General features: G+C 44.6%; 1 protein-coding gene across 1 annotated transcript in view; it reads left to right on the top strand.

Annotated features, from left to right (window-relative positions):
• Nucleotides 1-23,363, top strand: part of LOC134538823 (ets DNA-binding protein pokkuri) — a 115,806-nt gene that overhangs the window by 85,932 nt on the left and 6,511 nt on the right. The window contains exons 2-5 of the mRNA XM_063380337.1: nt 14,457-14,669; nt 16,498-16,605; nt 18,392-18,667; nt 20,568-20,828. Coding sequence (XP_063236407.1) covers nt 14,498-14,669; nt 16,498-16,605; nt 18,392-18,667; nt 20,568-20,828 — 817 coding nt within the window. The 5' untranslated portion in view covers nt 14,457-14,497. The remainder of the gene's footprint in view (nt 1-14,456; nt 14,670-16,497; nt 16,606-18,391; nt 18,668-20,567; nt 20,829-23,363) is intronic.

Here is a 23,363-nt window from a genome sequence, read left to right as displayed (position 1 = left end):
CCCCCCCCCCCCAACTCGTCGCTGTGGCCGGTGTGACGTGGCGTCCCGCGGTCTGGTCGCTGGGGTCTGTTCCACAAGGATCAGCCACGACTGTCTCCGACTGTATTTGACAGTGGAGTTGGAGGGGATTGTACTGGACAACAAATGGCTTGGGACTGCAAAATTTCGCGTTTTCAATTACCTCTGGGATGAACTCCACAGTCATGTACGTAATTGGGAGAATTTTAACCTGTTCGTTGGCCACTGACTTCTGAGACGTGACCGCTGGGTAGTCTGTGATTGAACACTTCCCCTGGTCCGGTTGTAACTCATTGGCCGACAGTCCTCCACATCAAAGGAGAGCCGATGACAGACGCAGAAGAATGGTATAACTATTTCAATTTTGGCAAATCGCGAAATGAATCCCCGAATTTTTCCGGTCTCTACAAATGTCTTCCAATTTTAATTCCCCTCATTAAATAAATTTGGACATATGAACTCAAATATATGTTTTAAACCTTCCCATACTATTTAAGTTTATTTTTGATCTGAGCCAATTCAAACTTTCCAATTCTAATCTCTCATTTTGAAATTAAATAACGCATCACAGTACTTGTTATGATATGCACTTGAACTTATGCTTGTGTACACATACATTTTTTTAACATACTTATATGTATATATACATATACATATACATACATACATGCATAATACTATATATATATGGCTCACAGTAATATTCGTTACGTAATAAAAATAAAATGTTCAGTGATATTTTTAAAGGTATATGAACGAAATTTCCTTTTTACACATAAATTTTTTTATCATATTTTATATTTCACTTTCATAAACTCTTAAATCGTCCATGTATTCTTCGCCATTTTAAAGATTTGTTGTGACAGAACCGGATGTCCGTTTTCGAATGGCACGATTTTGATTGGCTGATTTCATCCAACATTAGACATATTTCAAAACCTATCCCTAGGGCCATGCATATTTCGCGAAAAGATTCCGAGATTAGTTATAAGTCAAAACACTGTAGCATCGTCTTTGTTTCGTGATTGGGTGAGTTTCGTTCAAGCGCATGCCGATTGTTTCAACAACCAATCACAGTATTTCAGTGCGGAAGCCAAAACGTCCTGATTGGCTCGTGCAAACAAGGCAACGAATGACTTCTCTTGCAGACGGCAGCCAATCACAAGGAAGAAACAGCTGGTGCGGGTATACCTTGTTGCAGTCTAATAGGCGTTCAGATGTTTTCGCGAAAAAAAAAAATGCCTGCCCCTACATATCTATATCTCACATTGAAAATAATAAAATTTTAGGAGTTCATAAAGTTGAAAATAAGTAAAATAGAATACACAAGTTCAAGGGTAGAAGCGACTTTCAGTCGTGTGTATTTCTTTTTTTTTCTTCTAACCTAACTAAAAACTAAGTGTATTTGGGATGCGGGATGCAAAAGTTTCATGCATTAATATCAAGCAGGGAGATTACGGGAAACAGAAGGTTGGTTCTGGTAGAAGAGTTGGACAGAGTAGAAAAAGAGTTTGCCATGTGGGTGTTTGGGGGCTTGGACATTGCTGTCCGCATTGATTTGGGTGGCACTGGATGTTTTCGGGGGCGACTTTTTTGTCGTTTCCCGCCGGGCTGCCAGTCAGCCCACTCAAACTAAGAATAGAGACCGGAAAAAAACGCGAGTTGATTTCGCGATAGGCTAAAATACAAATCTTTATACCTCAGTGCTGCCTATGCTATTGGTTCACAACTCACCTGGATGACTCTGAGCCAATGAGAAACACCCAACCAAAGCTGTACCGAATCACAGGCTGCTACGTTGGGACGTCTCACAAGACAGCAGCCAATGAGTGGGTGACATTTGACCGAGTGTACGTAGAACTATGGAGTTCATCCTGCAGGTCGTTGAACCCGCGAATTTTTTCCGGTCCCTAATTAATAAGTATGAAAGTCGTGTGTCAAGGTTCTGTGAAGCTCGTCATGGGGCCTGGAACAACTGGTTCCCTCGCGCTCTGCAGGTAGTTCCTCGGACATGAGGGCTCAGTCAGCGACACTGGACACCCCTGCTGAGGCCTGCACCCACCTGTCCCCTCCATCACCCACCCACCCCCTCAGACATCCCTGCTGGCTGCAGGCGTACCACTACACGCCAGGGCACTCAGCGGCTTCTGTCTCATTCGAGCGCATAGCTAAAGACCGGAAAAATTCGCGGATTTCTTTCGTGATAGTCTAGAATCCAAAAACGTTTGCCTTTTTACTGCATCAGTGATTGGGCCACAGTTTATCTGAATGACACTCGGCCGATGAAAAACTTTCAACAAAAGAAGTATCGAATCACTACCGTCCCAGTTAACAGGTATCCCGAGTCAGTAGCCAATGAGCAGATGTCATTTTCCCGCGTGCATAGAGGATCATGGAGTATATCCTACAGGTCATTGAAATCGCGAATTTTTCCGGTCTCTAGCCATTCGGCACAGAATCATCCAGATGAAAATGCGACCCGATAACTAGAGGGCAGGCAAAAATATGAACGCCTGTTAGACTGCAACAAGGTATACCCGCACCAGCGGGTTTCTTCCTTGTGCGAGAGACGTCGTTGCCAAATTTCACCGAGCCACTAAAGACGAGTTTGCTTCCACACTGAATTGCTGTGATTGGTTGTTGTTGACACTCGACACGCGCCTCAAAGAAATTCACACCCAATCACGAAACACAATATGATGCTACAGTGTTTTATCTTTCAGCTAAGTTCGGCATCTTTTCGCGAAATTTGCATGGCCCTTACCGATCAACGAGAGAGACATGCAAAATTCGCGGATTCATTGACTTCTAGGTTAGATTTCACAGTCGTTTGAATACTCGCGGAAAAAACACCTTTTCATTGGCTACTGACGCGTTAGACGTCTCAACTAGGCTCGGCACTTTCTTGGTTTAGTGTTTCCCATTGGCTCACAGTTCTCCGGATAAAATGTGGGCCAATCGCAGAAGCGGTACGAAGGTATAGTTGTTATGATGCTAGCCTATCGCGAAATGAATCCGCGAATTTTGCATGTCTCTAGACAATGACATGAGGCAGCAAAAAAAAAAGGGCAAACAAACGCCTGTCGCTGGATGAACCCGCGGATATCCCAGGCCTCTTGTCGTGCGACGTGCCAGGGGTGGACAGTGCTAGTCCGGACGGGGAAGACAGAGAGAGAGACACCTCGGTAGTGACGTAGGGAAGCCGGAAGTGCAAAGAGCTGGTCGCGGCGTCCCAGCGGAAGAACGCGAGGACTCCCGAAGGTCGCCGAACACACACACACACACACACACACACACAAGCTGTGTTGTCGCCGTCGGCACGGAGCGTGTGTGTCGTTGCTCGTCCCCCCGCGCTTCCGGCTTACACGGACACTGTCCGCTTCCCTGCGGCCCGGTGCACACGAACCACACGCACTTGTGCCGGCTACACCTCATGGCTGTCTGCGTGCACGACGTACTCTGGGCCATCAGCTCGAGACGTGTCCAGTCACGGGAAGCCTTCTTTTCGCAGTCGAGAGAGCCAAAACCTGAAGTTTTTTCCCGTATCTTTAATGTAGCTATCCTAACCAAATCAACCATCCACAATGTTTTAAAGTATTTATAATGTAGCTAACCTAACCTAACTAACCATTAGTAGAGACCTGCAACATTCGCGGATTCATTGACCTCTAGGATAGACTCCACAGTCCTTTAAATACTCGCGGAAATGACACCTGTTCATTGGCTACTGACGCGTGAGACGTCTCAACTAGGCTGTCCGTAATTCGGCACTTTCTTGGTTTAGTGTTTCCCATTGGCTCACAGTTCCCCGGATAAAATGTGGGCCAATCGCAAAAGCGGTACGAAGGTATAGTTGGTTTGATGCTAGCCTATCGCGAAATGAATACGCGAATTTTGCATGTCTCTAACCATTAGTATCCTTTTATCAACACCGCCATATTTAATTACAATGAACAAAAAAAAAACCGAAGATGCACGATCGGGCGTTTGGCTCTCTCGTCTGTGAAAAGAAGTATTCCCGTCGAATCACAGGCCGCCCGGGCGAGACTTCGCTAGGGGCAGGCTTTTTTTTTTTCGCGCAAAAAATCTGAACGCCTACCAGACTGCAACGAGGTATATCCGCACCAGCGGTTTCTTCCTTGTGATTGGCGGCCGTCTGCGAGAGAGGTCGTTTTTTTTGACAACATGAGCAGTTTTCACGCTTCTAAAAAAATACAGATTGAAAATGAAATACGGAAACATTGCCTTATCCGCCCTCAGAGTATTCTTTAAAATGGTCTTCGTGAATACCATTCACCGCTCTGATATACTGATCACCGAATTAGAGACAGCCTAGTTGAGACGTCTCGCGCGTCAGTAGCCAATGAACAGGTGTCATTTCCGCGAGTATTCAAAGGACTGTGGAGTCTATCCCAGAGGTCAATGAATCCGCGACTTTTGCAGGTCTCTACTGATCAGTTGTTTTATCATCGCGTGGTTTCCTCCGAAGCTCTGCACAAAGTGCACTGTGAGCGCCCGGGTAGGCAGGGGCCTTAATTGGGCTTCTGGAGACGGTGTAGCTAGCGTAGGGCGAGGTTCACAATTAGAAACCACAAGTGAGGCGCACAGCAAGCCAGGCGCACGACTGTGCACACACGTGCAGAGTCGGTTCACAGTTGATATCACACTGTTCATTCCAGCCAGTGAAAGTCCGCGATGGGTCCGACATCTGTTGGCAGTGTCAGTAATTATCTTACTCTTACTGTTACTGTTACTATTACTCTCACTGTTACGCTTACACTTACTGTTACCGTTACACTTACTGTTACTCTGACTGTTAGTGTTAATCTCATTGTTACTTTTACTCTCACTGTTACTCTTACTCTTACTCTGTTACCGTTACACTTACTGTTACCATTACACTTACTGCTACTCTTACTGCTAGTGTTACTCTCACTGTTATTCTTACTCTCACTGTTACTCTTACTCTCACTGTTACTCTCACTCTCACTGTTAGTGTTACTCCTACTGTTACTGTCACTGTTGTCTCTTCAATGGCGCGCTGGGCTCAGCAGTGCACGGGTGTTGAGCTGTGAGCTGTCGACGGGCGCTAGAGGCGGCTAGAGGCGGCTAGAGGCGGCTAGAGGCGGCTAGAGGCGGCCCAGTTCGCTCGCTATAAATATGCGCGCGGCCCGGCGGAAGCGGCGGGTGTCGCAACTCGCTGTTCCTTCCGGCGGCCGGGAGAGCGCGCATGCGCAGTAGCTCCCCAGACACGCTACATACTCCGGACCGCTCCAACACTTGCTCTGTTTAAACCTGGCGTTGTCACGGCAAGCTTGGTTTACCAGTGTGAATAATGTAGCTATCTGTTTAATGCATGGCAACTATAATTAGCTCTATTTTCTCTTAAGAAAAACATTATTAATCATTATTAGTAGAGACCAGAAAAAATCGCGATTTAAATGACCTGTATGATAGACTCCATGATCCTCTATGCATGCGGGAAAATGACATCTGCCCATTGGCTACTGACTCGTGATACCTGTTAACTGGGACGCTAGTGATTCGATACTTCTTTTGTTGAAGGTTTTTCATTGGTCGTGTGTCATTCAGATAAACTGTTGCCCAATCACTGATTTGGTAAAAAGGCAAACTTTTTGGATTCTAGCCTACCGCGAAAGGAATCCGCGAATTTTTCCGGTCTCTAATTATTAGAGACCTGAAAAATTCGCACATTCGTTCCGCGACGGGCTAGAATCCAAATACGTTTGTCTTTTCGCTTCGTTATTCTTTTTAGAAATCTCTTGTGCACGTCGTTTGCAACCTTCAAATGACTTGAATTTTATGTTGCTACAAAAAAATGCTGAAAGTAGGTAAACAATGATGTCATAGAACCACTTCTATGTTTGTGGGAGCAAGCCGGGCGACTTAAAACAGACTAAAATTTCGCGTAGCTCCAAGCAGACCCAAACAATGGCGCAGGTAACAGAAGAAGACCTGTCCAAACAACCTCTGTATCGCTGTATCTCTTCCCGGATGTCGGTGAACTCGTGTAAACAACCTTTGTACTGTTGGCTGTTTGACGCGCGCGCTCGAAGTGTGGTTGATGATGAAACACATCGAACCACACGAGCGTGTGTTCCGAGTGTCTGGCTGCAGGGCTTCCCCGTTGGGGGAGCACAGATGAAGTCCACGTGACTAGCCAGCGTCCTCCAATCCTGTTCGCACAACACAGAGTTGAGTCGCTACCCGAACGCCTACTTTGGTTTTTTTGTGGACTCATAACGTCATAACTAGAGACCGGAAAAATTCGCGGATTCATTTCGCGATATGCTAAAATGCAAATAATTGTACCTTTCTGCAACTTCTGCTATTGGTTCACTGTCAACCTGGAGGACTGTGGGGTCAATTACAGACCCTCAGTCAAAGCGGTATCGAATCACGGGTCTCCCAATTGAGACTCCTCACAAGTCAGTAGCCAATGAACAGCTGGCGTTTGCCCGCGTATGCACAGGATCGTGGAGTCTATGCTGGAGGTCAGTGAATCCGCGAATTTTTCCAGTCCCTACTCATAACAGCTCGGCCATGTTTATGGATGTAAAAAAACACTTAATAATAGCGAGGTTAAGTGTTTAATTTGTTCAATTTTTGTCATAAGTTTTATATTAGTGCTTTGACACAATATTGTGTTTACATTACATGGGTTATAAAATATATATATATTTTTTTTTGAGCTAGGCACTGGAAAATGATTTCCGTTGCATGCAGGTGATTGTTAGCAATAGCTTTCGGTAATTGATCCGTATCACGTATCCAAGATTTTCCCTTGATCCTGAGGGCATGATCCTGTAAATATTGATCCTGTTGTACATGATGTTTGCTGTTTTAATTTACTACGTCGAAAGATCCTGCACATAACAAATACTTGTGAAATAAAAATTAATTATGATCTTAAGTTGCATAGAAAGAAAGTGTATATCTTGTAATCAACTTTAAGATGATTACTCATTATTATTCATGGTTGTATCATATATAATTGTAATATTACAAGTTAGTTGTGCCCAGGTTCTTTCAATGTAGTACCAAATCTAAACATCAAGCAACATGTACCACAGGAACAATGTATACAAGATCACGCCATCAGGATCAAGGGATAAATTTTCTGTGCCATGTTAACGTTGAAATCCCTCACCACCATTCCCGCGTATTTTGTAAAAAAAAAAAAAAAAGAAAAAAGAAGTTGTCCGAGTTCATTTCGCGATAGGCTAAAATACAAATAGTTATACCTCAGTGCAGTCTCTGTTATTGGCTCACAACTCACCTAGATGACTCTGGGCCAATGAGAAACACCCGACCAAAGCTGTATCGAATCACAGGCTGCTACGTTGGACGTCTCACAAGACAGCAGTCAATGAGTGGGTGGCATTTGACCGAGTGTACGTAGAACTATGGAGTTCATCCTACAGGTCATTGAACCCGCGAATTTTTCCGGTCCCTACTAATAATAGGGCATGGGTTCCGAGAAACCGGGAAACAGATACGCCGTTTCCAATCGCGGCGTGGGTTCTGACAACTGAACAGCTATGTCGAGAGGTTGAGGAGACACATCCCTACTTCGGGGCCACCGAACCAGCTGTATCTTTGAATATACATACTGTATAGAAGTCGCGAGTGGATAGAATATACTCTACGTTTTTCAGGAGCGTATAATGAGCAGCTTGGGAACTTCACCGCTGCAGTGTGCTGCCGTAACGACCTGTATCGTCTTAGTTGTTATTTACACGTTAGAGCGCAGCACTGTCGCCCGCTGTCATTCCCCGCACCCCCCCCCCATCTATCATTCACTGCAGCTCAAGGTCGTTCAACGGGAGGGGGAAGGGGTGTTTGAAGAGTTCGACACTTGTCCGCTAGGGACCACCACAAGTCGATGCCCTAGAGATGGTGGCGATTGCGGCGGTGAATTAACCGACTACCTCGAAACCGTATTAGAAATTTTAACCTGGGCTGGCGACTTCTATACAGTATATATATTCAAAGGCTGTATACACCAGGTCACCGACAGTGCTTGCCTCCACCGGGGTTCCACACACCTGTCACATCCTTGGGACCCCTCGGTCACCCAGTCGCTCACATTGAACCAGCAGTGCACCCAGTTGCTCACCTTGAACCAGCAGTGCACAACGCCTGCAGTTGGTACTATTACTAGAGACCTGAAAAATTCGCGGATTCATTTCGTGAGATTCTACACTCAGGGGCGTAGGAACCGGGGGGGGGGGGGGGGACAGGGGGGACATGTCCCCCTGAACTTTTTGGGTGGAGGGGACTGTCCCCCCCAACTTTCTAGACCGTGATATTTTTATTTTATAATATTATTCTGCCCAACTTTATTTGTAATTTTTTCACTCTCAAATTTTATCTTAAGGAAACAATAATAATTTTAACAACGATGTATCCAATGGATAGATAAAAAAAACTGATTAAAAAGCGTTATTTTGCACTTTTAAAATCAAAATTTTCCGGTGGAGGACCCCCGGACCACCCGTCTTGGTAAGAGGGGAATGGGTTTACATGACATCAAAATCATTATTTGTCCCCCCCCCCCCTCAACACAGCTACGCCAATGGCCTACACTTCAACTTAAATATACCTTCGCGCTGCTTCTGCCGCTGGTTCACTATTAATCTGGAGTAATGAGGGCCAATTAGTTATCCTCACTCGTAGAAGTGTCGAATCACAGGCCACCCAGTCGAGACGACTCACAAGTCAACTGCCAATGAGCAGTTGGCATTTGCCCCGAGTGCGTAGAGGATATTGGAGTCTATCCTGGAGGTCGTTGAACAAGCGAATTTTTCCGGTCTCTAACTATTACTAGAGGCAGGAAAATTTCGCAATTTCAATGACCTGTAGGATATACTCCATGATCCTCTAAGCACGCGGAAAAATGACATCTGCTCATTGGCCACTGACTCGTGTCGCCTGTTAACTGGGACGCTAGTGATTCGATACTTCTTTTGTTGAAGGTTTTTTTCATTGGCCGAGTGTCATTCAGATAAACTGTGGCCCAATCACTGATGCGGTAAAAAGGCAAAACGTTTTTTGGATTCTAGATTATCACGAAATGAACCCGCGAATGTTCCCGGTCTGCAAGTATTACAAATGCCCGGACGTGGTGGGACGAGTGCAGGGTCCGGCGGTGACCTTGGCGCGGGGGAACGACCCCCAGCAGCGCGCGCGGTGGCGACTGCGGTAACTGTACTCCGCGCCGCGAGTGTGTTGTGCGAGGCGTTCCGTTACTCGGCGCCGCGCCCTCAGCGGTCTCCGGCATCAACACTGTTCCTTTCGCGATAGGCTAGAATCAAAAAAAAAAGTTTGCCTTTTTACCGCAGGGGTGCCCACAAGGGGAGGGGGGGGTAACGACGCAGACTGCGTCATTAAAATTTCGGGGGGTGGGGGGGGGGGGGGTTTTAAAAGACGAGAAAAAATGTATATATTATTTACTTCTAATGTGACAATACGTTTCTGGTGCTTTGATAATTGAAAGGGATCTTGTAAATCAAATTGGCAACCCCGCACTTTCCTCAACAAAAGCAGTTTGGCATCTGTCGGTTCAGGATGGAAATATTACCTGATATGACCAAAATTATTATTAGAAAATCAGTTTTAATTAATGCAAAATGTGATAAAATATAAAACTAAAAAAGTATAATATTATAAAATAATTGAGTAAATCATTGAGAAAATGGCATAAAAAATTTCGGGGGGGGGGGGGCACCATTAGGTTAGAAAAGGGGGGGGGGGGGTAGTCATAGTGTTTAGTGTTTGGGGGGGGGGGGGGTGGGCACCTCTGTTTACCGCATCAGTGATAGATAGAGACCTACAAAATTCGCGGTTTCGATGGCCTTCAGGATAGACTGCACATACGCCTGTACACTCGGGCAAATAACGTAAGTTCATTGGCTGCCGACTTGTAAGTTCGTCTCAGCTGGTTTGTCTGTGATTCCATCCTTCTTTGGTTGAGGGTTTATAACTGTTTGAGATTCGTCCAGATGAATAGTAAGCCAATAGCAAAATAATTATCTAAGAGGTATATGTGTTTGAATTCTAGCCTACCACCGAATGAATCCGCGAATTTTGCAGGTCTCTAGTGATTGGTAGAGACCGGAAAAATTCGCGCTTTCTATTACCTCTAGGATAGACTCCACAATCCCTACAAACTCAGGTAAATGCCACCTGCCCATTGGCTACTGACTCGTGACACCTGTCCACTGGGACGCTTGCGATTCGATACTTTTTTTGGTTGAAGGTTTTCCATTGGCTCAAAGTCCTTAAGATAAACCGTAAGCCAATTACAGAAGCAATATAAAGGTACAATTGTTTGGATTCTAGCATATCGCGAAATGAATACGCCAATTTTTCCGGTCTCTGGTGATTGGGCAACAGTTTATTTGAACGACACTCGGCCAATGAAAAACCTTTAAGAAAAGAAGTATCGAATCACTAGCGTCCCAGTTAACAGGTGTCACGGGTCAGTGGCCAATGAGCAGATTTCATTTTCCCGCGTGCGTAGAGGATCGTGGAGTATATCCTACAGGTCATTGAAATCGCGAATTTTCCCGGTCTCTAATGATTGTTGGACGTAAAAAGACCATGCAGCGAGTTGTCGTCACAAAGTGTTTGGCAGGGTTTGTTGCTGCTGTGCCTGTGCTCGGTTTGTGAGCCGGAAGATGGGGAGGGGGGAGGCGGGGAGGGAGGGGTCACGTGGGGTGATGGCGGAAGTGCCAGTTCCGGAAGTGCGCAGAGCGAGTAACCCACATCGCGCGAGCTGCCTGCTACAGTTACCGCGTCCTCTTGTTCCCCCGAGCGACGCCAGACTGCGCACCACTCCTCCCTGAACTAACTGTCATCGGTAGAGACCGGAGATATTCGCGAGCTCATCCCGTGATGTGCTCGAGTCAAAGTAAATACATCTTTGGGCTGATTCTGCAATTGGCTCACATTTTACCTCGAGGACTTTGGGCCAACGAGAGACCCGTCAACCAAAGAAGCACTGAATCACAGCCAATGAACGTGTAATACTCGCCCAAGTATGTATCCTGGTGGTTTATGGATCAAAGTAAATAGGTATTTGGGCTGATTCTGCAATTGGCTCACATTTTACCTGGAGGAATTTGGGCCAACGATAGACCCGCCAACCAAAGAAGCACTGAATCACGGCCAATGAACATGCAATACAAGCCCAAGTATGTATCCTGGAGGTTTATGAACCAAAGTAAAAACAGCTCTGGGCTGATTCTGCAATTGGCACACATTTTACCTGGAGGACTTTAGGCCAACGATAGACCCGCCAACCAAAGAAGCACTGAATCACGACCAATGAACGTGCAATACAAGCCCAAGTATGTATCCTGGAGGTTTATGAACCAAAGTAAATACATCTCTGGGCTGATTCTGCAATTGGCACACATTTTACCTGGAGGACTTTGGGCCAACGATAGACCCGTCATCCAAAGAAGCACTGAATCACGACCAATTAACGTGCAATACTCGCCCAAGTATGTATCCTGGAGGTTTATGAATCAAAGTAAATACATCTTTGGGATGATTCTGCCATTGGCTCACATTGTACCTGGACGACTTTGGGCCATTGAGAGACCCGTCAACCAAATAAGCACTGAATCACAGCCAATGAACGTGTTTTACTTGTCTGGAGGTTTATGAATCCGTGAATTTTTCCTTTCCCTACCTGTGATTAGAGACAGGAATAATTCGCAGGTTCAATGACCTCCAGGATAGACTCCGCAATCGTCAGGATATTCGGTCAAAAGTCGCCTGTTGATTGGCTGCTGATTTGCGAGACGTTTCATCTGGGCAGAGTGCTGTTCGATACTTAACTTGGTTGAGAGTTTTTAACTGACTGGCCCGGGGTTCTTCAGATTTACTGCCAGCGAGTAGCAGAAGCAGTACAGCATTTGAATGTCAGCGCATCACTACACGAATCCGAAACATTTTTTCCTGTCTGTATACGTATGATGTATGGATTAAACATCGACGTCAAAGCTTATCGTTATGGGCAGGTGTATTTCGAAAAATAAATAAATAAATAAATAATGAGCGCCAGCAGTGCTTTCCATCTTGTGATTGGCGACCGTCTGAAAGAGAAGCCAAAGTCACCGCCGGAGATTTGTCGCGAGTGTGGGGAAACGTGACGGACGTTGCCGTGACTGGGTGGGTTTTCTCGCGGTGCTCCAACTTCCTCCATCCATTGCTCCGTCAGTGCTCTATTCGTACATCATCGCCTCTCATCGCCTTCAAAGACCACGATGTGGACGAGGCTGTAAGCCCATTCATTCATTCATACATTCATTCATTCATTCAAACGGGTTACAATTATTATTACACTTGTCTACAGATGTTGATATCAGCAGGGTGTCTACATTATGTAAAGTCAGGGAAAATAAAATAAAAAGTAAAGAGAATTTGAAATTGATCACGGGAAATCAGGGAGTTCACTTGAAATCCTGTAAATTATGGAAATCCAGTGATATTACGTAATGATATATGTACGAGACAGTAATTTTATTGAAAACGTGTTTTAGTGCACAATCATTCTCACTATAAAATGACATATACTAGGTCTGTTTCTAGATTGTTTGACCTAGGTCAGTTGATGGAGATGGTTGAGGCTAGGTTTTCTTAGTTTATTTTAGAAAATTGTAAAATAGGGAAATGATTAAAACAAAATGTGAGCGAGTTTTTCAGTACTTGCCAGTACGAGCAAATTGTTGTGTTCTGAAGCTGCAAATACACTTACAATGCGAAAATCGGAACTAAAATTAAACGTAAATTTCTTTAAAATAATTCCGAGCGTGATAACTATACGCAAATTTGTGTTTTCAACTTTATTTCTGGACGCGAATCAACACCTAGTTTCCGCACCCGCCGCTAGAAATCGCTGCCGGAGCAGCCACGTCGACTTATCGAATCATTCGATATTTGCGGAGCGAAATGTTTTAAACTATAAAATGAAACAACTCCGATAAAAGCAACTACAAAAAAAAATAATAACTTGATTAGCGACAAGAAAGTTTATGAGAATACCAGCCATTTGATAAAAATCCATTAAAAAGTTAATACTATAAAGTTTCCGTTTGGTTTTGTGGACTGTTGTTCGCCATCCGTCACAGATGGCAGCACCGTGGTTACACATTTCCGTTACATTCACGAAATTACTACTAACGAATGCCGTACACCGTTAAGCTAAGATGTTACACATCAACAAATTTTCGATCGCCATCAGATGACTGCAGAAAAAGCATTTCTTAGCGCCGAAAAAAAAATTTCCAGTATTTTTTATTTTTACGGCATGAGCGTACACAGAATGATTGTCAGGGGAGGGCCAGTTAAAACTTGTGATTGAAATATTTGACTACACATCAAAAATATTTGCAAATCGCTTACAGATAACTGTCGAAAAAGCATTTCTTAGTGTCGAAAAATATTTTCAGTGTTTTTAATTTTTACGGCAAGAGCGTACACAGGATGATTGTCAGGGGAGGGCCAGTTTAAGTTTAAACTTGAGATCGCCAACAGATGACTGCCGATAAAGCAGTTCCGTAATTGTTGTTGACGGCAAGGGCGTACACAGAATGATTGTCAGGGGAGGACCAGTTTAAACTTGAGATCGCCAACAGATGACTGCAGTAAAAAGCAGTTCAGTATTTGTATTGTTGACGGCAAGGGCGTGCCCGGAATGATTGTCAGGGGAGGGCCAGTCGCCAACAGATGACTGCAGTAAAAGCAGTTCAGTATTTGTTGTAGACGGCAAGGGCGTACCCGGAAAGATTGTCAGGGGAGGGCCAGTTTAAACTTGAGATGGCCAACAGATGACTGTAGAAAAAGCAGTTCAGTATTTGTATTGTTGACGGCAAGGGCGTACACAGAATGATTATCAGGGGAGGGCCAGTTTAAGTTTAAACTTGAGATCGCCAACAGATGACTGCCGATAAAGCAGTTCCGTAATTGTTGTTGACGGCAAGGGCGTACACAGAATGATTTCAGGGGAGGACCAGTTTAAACTTGAGATCGTCAACAGATGACTGCCGATAAAGCAGTTCAGTATTTGTATTGTTGACGGCAAGGGCGTGCCCGGAATGATTGTCAGGGGAGGGCCAGTCGCCAACAGATGACTGCAGTAAAAGCAGTTCAGTATTTGTTGTAGACGGCAAGGGCGTACCCGGAAAGATTGTCAGGGGAGGGCCAGTCGCCAACAGATGACTGCAGTAAAAGCAGTTCAGTATTTGTATTGTTGACGGCAAGGGCGTATCCGGAATGATTGTCAGGGGAGGGTCAATTCAAATTGATGATTGGAATATTTAACACGTGTCAGGTCCGGCACGGCAGTGAGTGAGGGCTTGTCACGGCAGTGTGACAGTACGTGAGGTGCGTGCGCGGTGTTGCAGTGGCCGGACAGACGCGGCGCAGACGCGAGGCGCCGCTGGTTATGAAACTCCTACCCCTGTCGCTGCCCCCCGCCGCGGCCATGGACCGCCTGCCGCTGTCGCTGCCCTTCAGCGCCTCCGACCTGCTGTGGCGCTACCCGCTGGGCTTCTCTGCGCAGGCGCCCCCCGCCTCGCCGCTCGTCGACTTCAAGACGCACCTGCCCGCCAGCCTCAGTGAGTTGCGCGCGGCGCTGTCTGTCGGGCGAGCCCGCAACTACCAGCGCAAACAAACCCTTCATAGAGGTTACAGTTTTTTTGAAGTGAGAACTTCTATGGAAAGGTTTGGATAGGGAGTAAGGGAAGCCTACAACTCACGTAGTTTCGGTTCCCTGCAAGAATATCCGAAGATTTCCGAAGTTTTGCGTTTTGGTACTAACGCCACTTCAGCCGCTAAATCAGAAGTTTCCAATGAAAACAAGCATGTTGTGACTGACCTGACCTAACCTAACCTAACTTAACCCTTCGATTTTTTTTTAAATTTCAAATTTTGAGAGAATTCCGAAGTTGCACGAACGTGGTAGGGAACCGAAACTACGTGAGTTGTAAGCTTCCCTAGGGAGTAAAGGGAAGCCTTCTTTTCACAGACGAGAGAGCCACACCCGAAGTTCATGCTCGCTTTTTTTTTCTGTTATATCTCATTGTATAAACCGGTGTGGCATTAAATTTTGCGGTCGATTAGGATAGGTTAGCTACATTAAAAATACATACTTTAAAACATTGTGGATGGTTAGGATAGGTTAGCTACATTATAAATAATTTAAAACATTGTGGATGATTGGTTATATTAGGTAAGTACAGCTACATTAAAAATGCTGTAAAATCATTTTATGGTTGCTTAGCAAATAACTTTTTAATGTGTAGCTATCCAGGGCTAGGAAACCGTTTACATGATTTCACAGTATCTTTAATGTAGCTATCCTAACCAACTTCGCTATACTTCCAGTCCGACCTGTTATCGCACAGACTTCGGTGCGATAGTTTACGGGTTCGAGTCCCGGCTAAGGCATGGGTGTCAATTCTTATCGTCTAAATTTGTCACAGCAAAAGTCAAAGTTAATAACAGTATCCAAACTATCAAACGTTTCAGTAACAAGGAAATAAAAGGAGAAGTAGTTGGCTCATTGGCGCTGAAAAATTACCAAAGTGACAAGAGCTACTGCATGATATTGTTAGGTTCTAGGTTCCAATCCTAACTGGGTCATTGTTTTTTATTGCACTTATGGAAAATAGCCTTCCCGTGTTCAAGACTGGGTGTTGTGTTGTCCCTTCAACTTCTTAGCGCGGAAGGCAGTTTTGAACCATTACTGGATCATCACTCTTTGGCCATCTCCCTATGTGCTGGCTGAGAATCCAAACCATCCTCAGGGCCGATAAAGCCATCATCATCATCATAATCCTCATCCTGCTTATTCTTATCCTCCTAATCATTATTATCCTCCTCATTCTCATTAATATCCTAATAATACTCATTCTGCTCACTACCCTTATCATCCTCATCATCCACCTCATCCTAACCATCCTCACCCTGCTCATCAACCTTATCACCTTCATCCTCATTATCCTAATCATCCTCATTCTGCTCTCTACCTATCGTCCTCATCATTCACCTCATCCTCATCCTAACCATCCTCATCCTGCTCATCAACCTTATCACCTTCATCTTCATTATCCTAATCATCCTCATTCTGCTCACTACCTATCGTCCTCATCATCCACCTCATCCTCATCCTAACCATCCTCACCCTGATCATCAACCTTATCACCTTCTTCATCCTCATTATCCTAATCATTCTCATTCTGCTCACTACCTATCATCCTCATCATCCACCTCATCTTCATCCTAACCATCATCTCCCTGCTCATCACCCTTACCCTCCTCATCCTCATCATTATCCTAATCATCGTCATCCTGCTCATCATCTTCTCCATGGCTTGTCTCGTTGAAGCCCGCCGCGGGCCGCACGGCAGCGGGGGCGCTAAGTCTGGCCGTGGCCTGTTGCAGCGACGGACCCGCGGGTGTGGTCCCGGGACGACGTGGTCGCCTTCCTCAGGTGGTGCGAGCGAGAGTTCGACCTGCCCGGCTTCGAGATGGACATGTTCCAGATGAACGGTGAGCTCTTGGGAACCACCCGCTGGTCACTGTGTTGGGATTGTGACTTCATCCTGACAGTAGGACACAAACTACAAGTACATTGCTGTTAGAATTCACAGAACACCCAACACAAGTAAAGCACATGTACAATTATTGATAATGTTTACAGTATTTACATTATTATTTTTTTAATTGGCAGTTTTGAAAAGTGGTACATTATATAATGGGAAGGGGCCTCTAAAACATTATTCTCGATGGTTCTGAAAAGTAAGTACACACTAGTGGTAAAGTGGTCAGCTCATTCCTCAAATGGCGGATGGGGAAACTGTGGTGAAGGTTTCTCTGAACTTTTGGGGTCTTCACGGTACACACCATTCCAACGTCTTTACAACGATATCATCTCACCTCACGCTTTCACCAGGCTGGTTAAAAAAACGACAGGCCTGTCCTTCGGCGAGGACAGTCTGACCTGATGAACCCCAGTCTTGACTCTCACAACATCCACATTGATATAATTTATATCCACATTAAACCGATTCACTGAATTTAAATTTCGGCGATGTCCTTTCGAATGTCACTCTCACGTGACTGCGGGAGCTAACCAATATGTCGTGTAAGAACCAAGAACATATCGGTAGTGTAGTGTTGCTAGTATGCCGACCTCTCGAAACATCAGTCTGGGTTCCATCCCCAGTAGGCGCAAGTGATCTTCACGAATGTGCCGCTGTACCCACTCCATGAATACTTTTATTTCTTAGATGCCTGTTTCTGTGGTGTACACTTTTCTAAGTGTGTGTTCACTGTCCAACAATATCTTAGTTTCTAACTTTTTTCTAGAACCTGTCGGGGTAAGGAAGGGAGGAGGGTTGGGTGGGATGGACGAAAGAGAGAAATAATGTCTCCATTTTTACTGTGTTTTTATAATCTGTAGTCGATTTTATGGTGTTAGACAAAGACCTCTAGGAGCAGTTCCTAATTCCAAAACAAAGTTATGTATTTGAAACTGTTAATATAGAAACAGATAGTTTGGTAGTGGCTTGCAGCATTTTGAGTTTAAACAGCTTGTGTGTTGACTGATTTTTTTTTGGAGAGGTTACTAGAGTCTCAGCAGGCAGTTTGGTGGTAGGTTAACCTCTAGAAGGGGAGGTGTTTTGGGATGATTGCTGGTGGAGACTGGTATTTTTTTGGAAAGGTTACTGGGGACTCAGGAGGCAGTTTGGTGGTAGGTTAACTTCTAGAAGGAGAGGTGTTTTGGGATGGTTGCTGGTGTTGACTGGTATTTTTTGGAAAGGTTACTGGGGACTCAGCAGACACTTTGGTGGTAGGTTAACCTCTATAAGGATAGGAGTTTTGTGAGGGTTGCTGGTGTTGACTAGCATTTATTCGGAAAGGTTACTGGGGACTCAGGAGGCAGTTTGGTGGTAGGTTAACCTCTATAAGGATAGGAGTTTTGGGATGGTTGCTGGTGGAGACTGGTATTTTTCGGAAAGGTTACTGGGGACTCAGGAGGAAGTTTGGTGGTAGGTTAACCTCTATAAGGATAGGAGTTTTGGGATGGTTGCTGGTGGAGACTGGTATTTTTCGGAAAGGTTACTGGGGACTCAGGAGGCAGTTTGGTGGTAGGTTAACCTCTATAAGGATAGGAGTTTTGGGATGGTTGCTGGTGGAGACTGGTATTTTTCGGAAAGGTTACTGGGGACTCAGGAGGCAGTTTGGTGGTAGGTTAACCTCTAGAAGGAGAGGTGTTTCGGGAGGGTCGCCAGGAGCGGAGGACAAGGGAGTGTCAACGCGCGCGGTGTTGCAGGCAAGGCGCTGTGCCTGCTGACCAAGGGCGACCTGGGCGAGCGCTGCCCCGGGGCCGGAGACGTGCTGCACAACGTGCTGCAGCTGCTGGTGAGGGACGCGCAGACGCTGCAGCGCTGCCTGCCGTCCAGCCCGGTGACGCCGACGTCGCGGCACTACCCGCCGGCGCACGGCTGGACCATGCTGCAGGACCTGCCTGCCCCCGGCCTCGCGCACCTCGTCCACCACGGCAACTCCGTCACGCTCAGCCCCGCGCCGTCCGTCGACAGCCAGTCAGGTGCGAGCCCCGCCGTCACGCTCCGCCATCTTGGTTTCAACAGTTTCATGTCATAATACATCAGAGATTTTCTAAGAGCGGTATTCCAAGACATTCGGGTGAGGGTAGCGAATAAACACTACCTTCACCACGGCAACTCTGTCACGCTCAGCCCCGCGCCGTCCGTCGACAGCCAGTCAGGTGCGAGCCCCCCGTCACGCTGTGTCATCTTGGTTTCAACAGTTTCATGTCATAATACATTTTCGTGATTTAAGTCAGAGATTTTCTAAGAGCGGTATTCCAAGACATTCGGGCGAGGTAGCGAATAAGCACTACCTTCACCACGGCAACTCCGTCACACTCAGCCCCGCGCCGTCCGTCGACAGCCAGTCAGGTGCGAGCCCCGCCGTCATGCTGTGCCATCTTGGTTTCAACAGTTTCATGTCATAATACATCAGAGATTTTCTAAGAGCGGTATTCCAAGACATTCGGGTGAGGTAGCGAATAAGCACTACCTTCACCACGGCAACTCTGTCACGCTCATTCCCGCGCCCTTTGTGGACAGCCAGTCAGCAGACTGTTATTAACTTAATAGGCATTCCACTTAACTATATGTTATGCTTTGGAAAAGCAAAATTTTGTAAATTAAAGAAAATTTTTGTGGTCAAAACCTGTTGAAATCAAGATGGCATACGTATATTATTATTCCTCTGGGGCTGCTCAAGGGTCGGGCAAGCCGGGCAACAAGCGCGCGCGCGCACACACACACACACACACATATATATATATATATATATATATATTTGGAAAGAGGAAGACTTAAATTGTTGTTAATACTTAATATTTAACATGCTGGTAAATATTTAGAGTTTTAATTGAGTGTTGTTCATAATTTCATATCACAAAATTTATCTTAAGAATTTATCGACTCATGAAATAGCGATAAAATTAGAGTTTTGTTGTTAAAATTTATAAATCTAACCTGAGTAAATTAACTGGGAGAGAATATCAACATTTCTTAAGATCAATTAACAAAAGCATGGTTAAAATTTCAGTTCCAGGATGGCTTTAAAATGTTGCCTTAAAGGGAGTAATTTTTCATAGTCTCCTAGGGAAGGCCCCGAATGCACTGTTTCTCTGGGGGCTATTCCACACCCCACAGGACTACCGCTAAAATTCTTTCCAAAATATTTTGACCCCTGCAAAAGTGGCCCCTGGCCCCCGCAAAAGCATGGGCTGCCATTGTTATCCCTCCACCTTAAGGTGGTAGGATCTTGAAGATTACAGTGGGTCCTACTAACCACTTGGTTGTCGACTAGGTAGGTAATTGTAAATTCAAATCATGCCGGGGGTATTGGGAATGGAGCCTAATAACTTCGCCACATGAGCGCCACACCTGTTGATAACCCAAGCAGGGTGTTGAATATGTCCGTTGCATGTTTCATGAGTGAAAGGTAAAACATGGTGTCGATGGTTGTGTGAAAGAAGATATGGAACAGGATGTTAAGATTTATGAAGTAGGACGTTGAGGGTAGTTTTGATGAGGAGCGAAGCAAGGGATGAGGGTTGTCAAATAAAAAGTGAAGTAAGGTGTTGAGGGTTGTTAGAATCAGAAGTGAAGGAATTTGTTTGGAGTCAATCGAACAAAGTTATGGAGCTAGTTGTTTGAGGTTGAAGGTAGTTTGAAGTAGGAGTGAAGCAAGGGATGAAGGTTGTCAAATAAAGTGTGAAGTACAGTGTCGAGGTGATGAGGGTTGTTAGAAAGAGGAGTGAAGGAAGTTGTTAGGAGTCAAGTGAATGAAGATATTGAGCCAGGTGTTGAGGGTAGTTTGGATGAGAGGTGAAGCAAGGTTTGAGGGTTGTCAGAGGGTTCTCGGGTGAGGAGTGACCGCGGCGGTGACCAGACCTCGTGTGCCAGCAGGCAGTCCCCAGCACGTGGAGGCGGTGGGCGCCGCGCAGTCCTACCACAGCAGCGGCAGCAACAGCAACGGCAGCCACCAGTCGGACTCTGACGACGACAGCTACCAGGAGTCGCTGCAGCAGGCGGCGCCCGGGGGCGGCGTCCAGGGCGCCTCGCCGCCGCCCACGCCCGCCCCGCTGTCCCCCGGCAAGGAGCACCACGCCACTGCCTTCCGGCCCGTCGCGCGGGACTACTACTGCGACGCGCCCGAGACCAACACCAGTACGTGTTAGGCCTGCCTGGTGGTTGGCTGGTCACGTTACGCTCTAGTGGGGAGGAGCGGAACTGCAAATACAGTGGAGCGTCGACTGTCCCAACCTCAGTCAACCAAATGACCGGTTAACTGAACGCGTTCAAGAAGGCAAAATTAATTCAAATTTGCGCGCCATTCACTGCATTGTTAGTGTAGCGTAGCGTAGGTGCGGTTTTTCCCTCCCTGCCAAGATTGGCCTACATGACCAACGTCGCATTGTCAGTGGCGTGTGAGCCTTTGATAGTGAGACATTTAATGCAGTTTGTCATGCCGTACACAGTGGAATCCAAACATAAACACGTCATTCTCAGCATTTCTGATAAACTTAGAATAATAGATCAGTTGAAGAATGTGGATCAGGTTTAGCTTGTGAGTATCATATTTCACTGTGCTCCTATAATCCAGTATGTTTTTTTTTTTTGAGAAAATGATTGGTTATCCAAAATATCGTTTATCAGAACACCCCCAGTTACCTATTAGTTCGGATGATCAATGCTCCACTGTACATCTTGGTTCCAACAGTTTTTAGGCCATTGTTAGAGCATAGTACATAACTTATTGGTGTTCTTTAAGTAAATCATGAATGACCTGCTGTACAAAAAAAATAGTTTTCCTGTGGTCATTTGCTTTTTAGTGTTGACATTTTTTTGATAATGTAATTACTTTCTTTGGACACTATTTTATAGCCTCAGTAAACATTTAATGTTAGATTTTTCTCTTAACTAAGGCCAATTTTGAGTATTAAATGATAAACTATTGTTATTCCCAAAAAACTGTCGAAATAAAGTTGGTGTCTTTTATGTTTCTGTTCCTCCCTTGTTGAATTAGGGTATGTAAGTTAAGTGGAATTCATTACTCAATGATGAAATCACAATTAGCCAAATTAAAAGTTTTAGTTTTGAATATTTATTTGACTGTTAACAAATAGTAGCAAACTTATACACCTGGCAGCAAATTTAGTAACCCCTCATCGTATGCAATGCTTATATAGTTATACATGAAATGACTTCAAATTATAAAAAAAAAAAAAACATTAAAATGCAATAAACCAAAATAGCAGGTGGAGCCAAACCTTAATTTAGCTGACTGTGACGCTACTTTTATTCACAAGCTTGGAAGAGGCTAAGGACCGCTTGCTAATGGCAGTCTTTAATTCAAAATTTTCTCACGATTGCAATGGCACAATTGATTCGGGCAAGTTTGCTGCCAGATTATCCTGGTGTCATGGATTCTCTCGTCACTCTGGTGGTTGATGGAAATGGGTAGTTGGTTGAGTGATCAAATCATTTACCTCCCACCAAGACAATCCAAGTTCAGTTACCAGCGGGGTTCAAACCAGGACACCTCACGTTATGACTCAGTGCGTAGGTGGGTTTTCTCTAATTAATGCTACCCACCACCTCTCCGTTTCACAGCTTCGCCATATAAAACTCAACGTTAATGGAATTTCAAACTTAAAATTATTTAATTTTTTAAATAATTTTTCCTTCACATAACATATAGTACTCTCCACACCCTATTTGTAGGCTTTGATGTTCTGGAGTAATATTACCGGTCTTATTATTAGTCAAAGGGTTGTGGGCTCTAGTTCACGTTTGTAATTATTACTGTTAGGAGGAGATGTTTTGTGAGCCCATAATCACAAAACCTTCCATAGTAAGGTTTGGGATATTAATGTACTCTCAATAAAATATTTAACTAATTAAAAATAAATTCAGCTTGCCTCAAAGTTTGTTTAAGCCTTCACATAAATGATGACGTCTATCAAGCAACTGCAAACTTGTATAGCGTAAATAACTTGTCCAACCTGGTCTTAATGGATGACAGCTTACTTTTTAACTAAACTGAACTTGACCGAACCAGTCCGGAAGCAGGTTATGCAAATCATCTATTTCTGCGGGGAATCTTAGAACGCACACTCCACGCATCGTAGAGTAGGTTAGTGTTGTTAGTAGGTGGGCCAACTAGCGGGATGTTTACTAAAAACTATAATAATATTTATGTTTCGGACAGTGAATGTGTCTTTTATAAATATTATTTTATTTTATTACAAAATATATTAATGATGGATTGGCACAAAAGGAAAAGGATAAAAAAAACTAGAAAATGCCATCTTGGTTTTAACAATTTGCATGCAATAGTAATATTTTATCGTGTATCATCATAGAGCACACAACAAAGAGATTTTCGGAGCCTTTTAAAAAAAATGTATGCGTTCACAGGCAAAATATTTGTATTATATATTCACTTTTAATTACAAGCATTCCACTTAATTATTTATTGTGCTTTAATAAATATGAGTGGCTTCCTTGATTTTTAATTTTTTGTAATTTTCACATATATTTTAGATTAAATTGCACAGAAAGACTTAAGCTAATAGAGCTTCAAGATAACAATGTGTTCTGAACTACCCGCTAGATTCTTGTAAATATCAGGAGTAGAGACTCTGACTTTTCTTAATATACTTCACCAAAAGACTAGCAACCACTGTCTAATATGTAATG

Source organism: Bacillus rossius, chromosome 14, assembly GCF_032445375.1.
Source record: "Bacillus rossius redtenbacheri isolate Brsri chromosome 14, Brsri_v3, whole genome shotgun sequence".
Lineage (NCBI taxonomy): Eukaryota > Metazoa > Arthropoda > Insecta > Phasmatodea > Bacillidae > Bacillus > Bacillus rossius.
The sequence above is the reverse complement of the archived record's forward strand: the minus strand, read 5'-3'. Positions and strand labels throughout refer to the sequence as shown.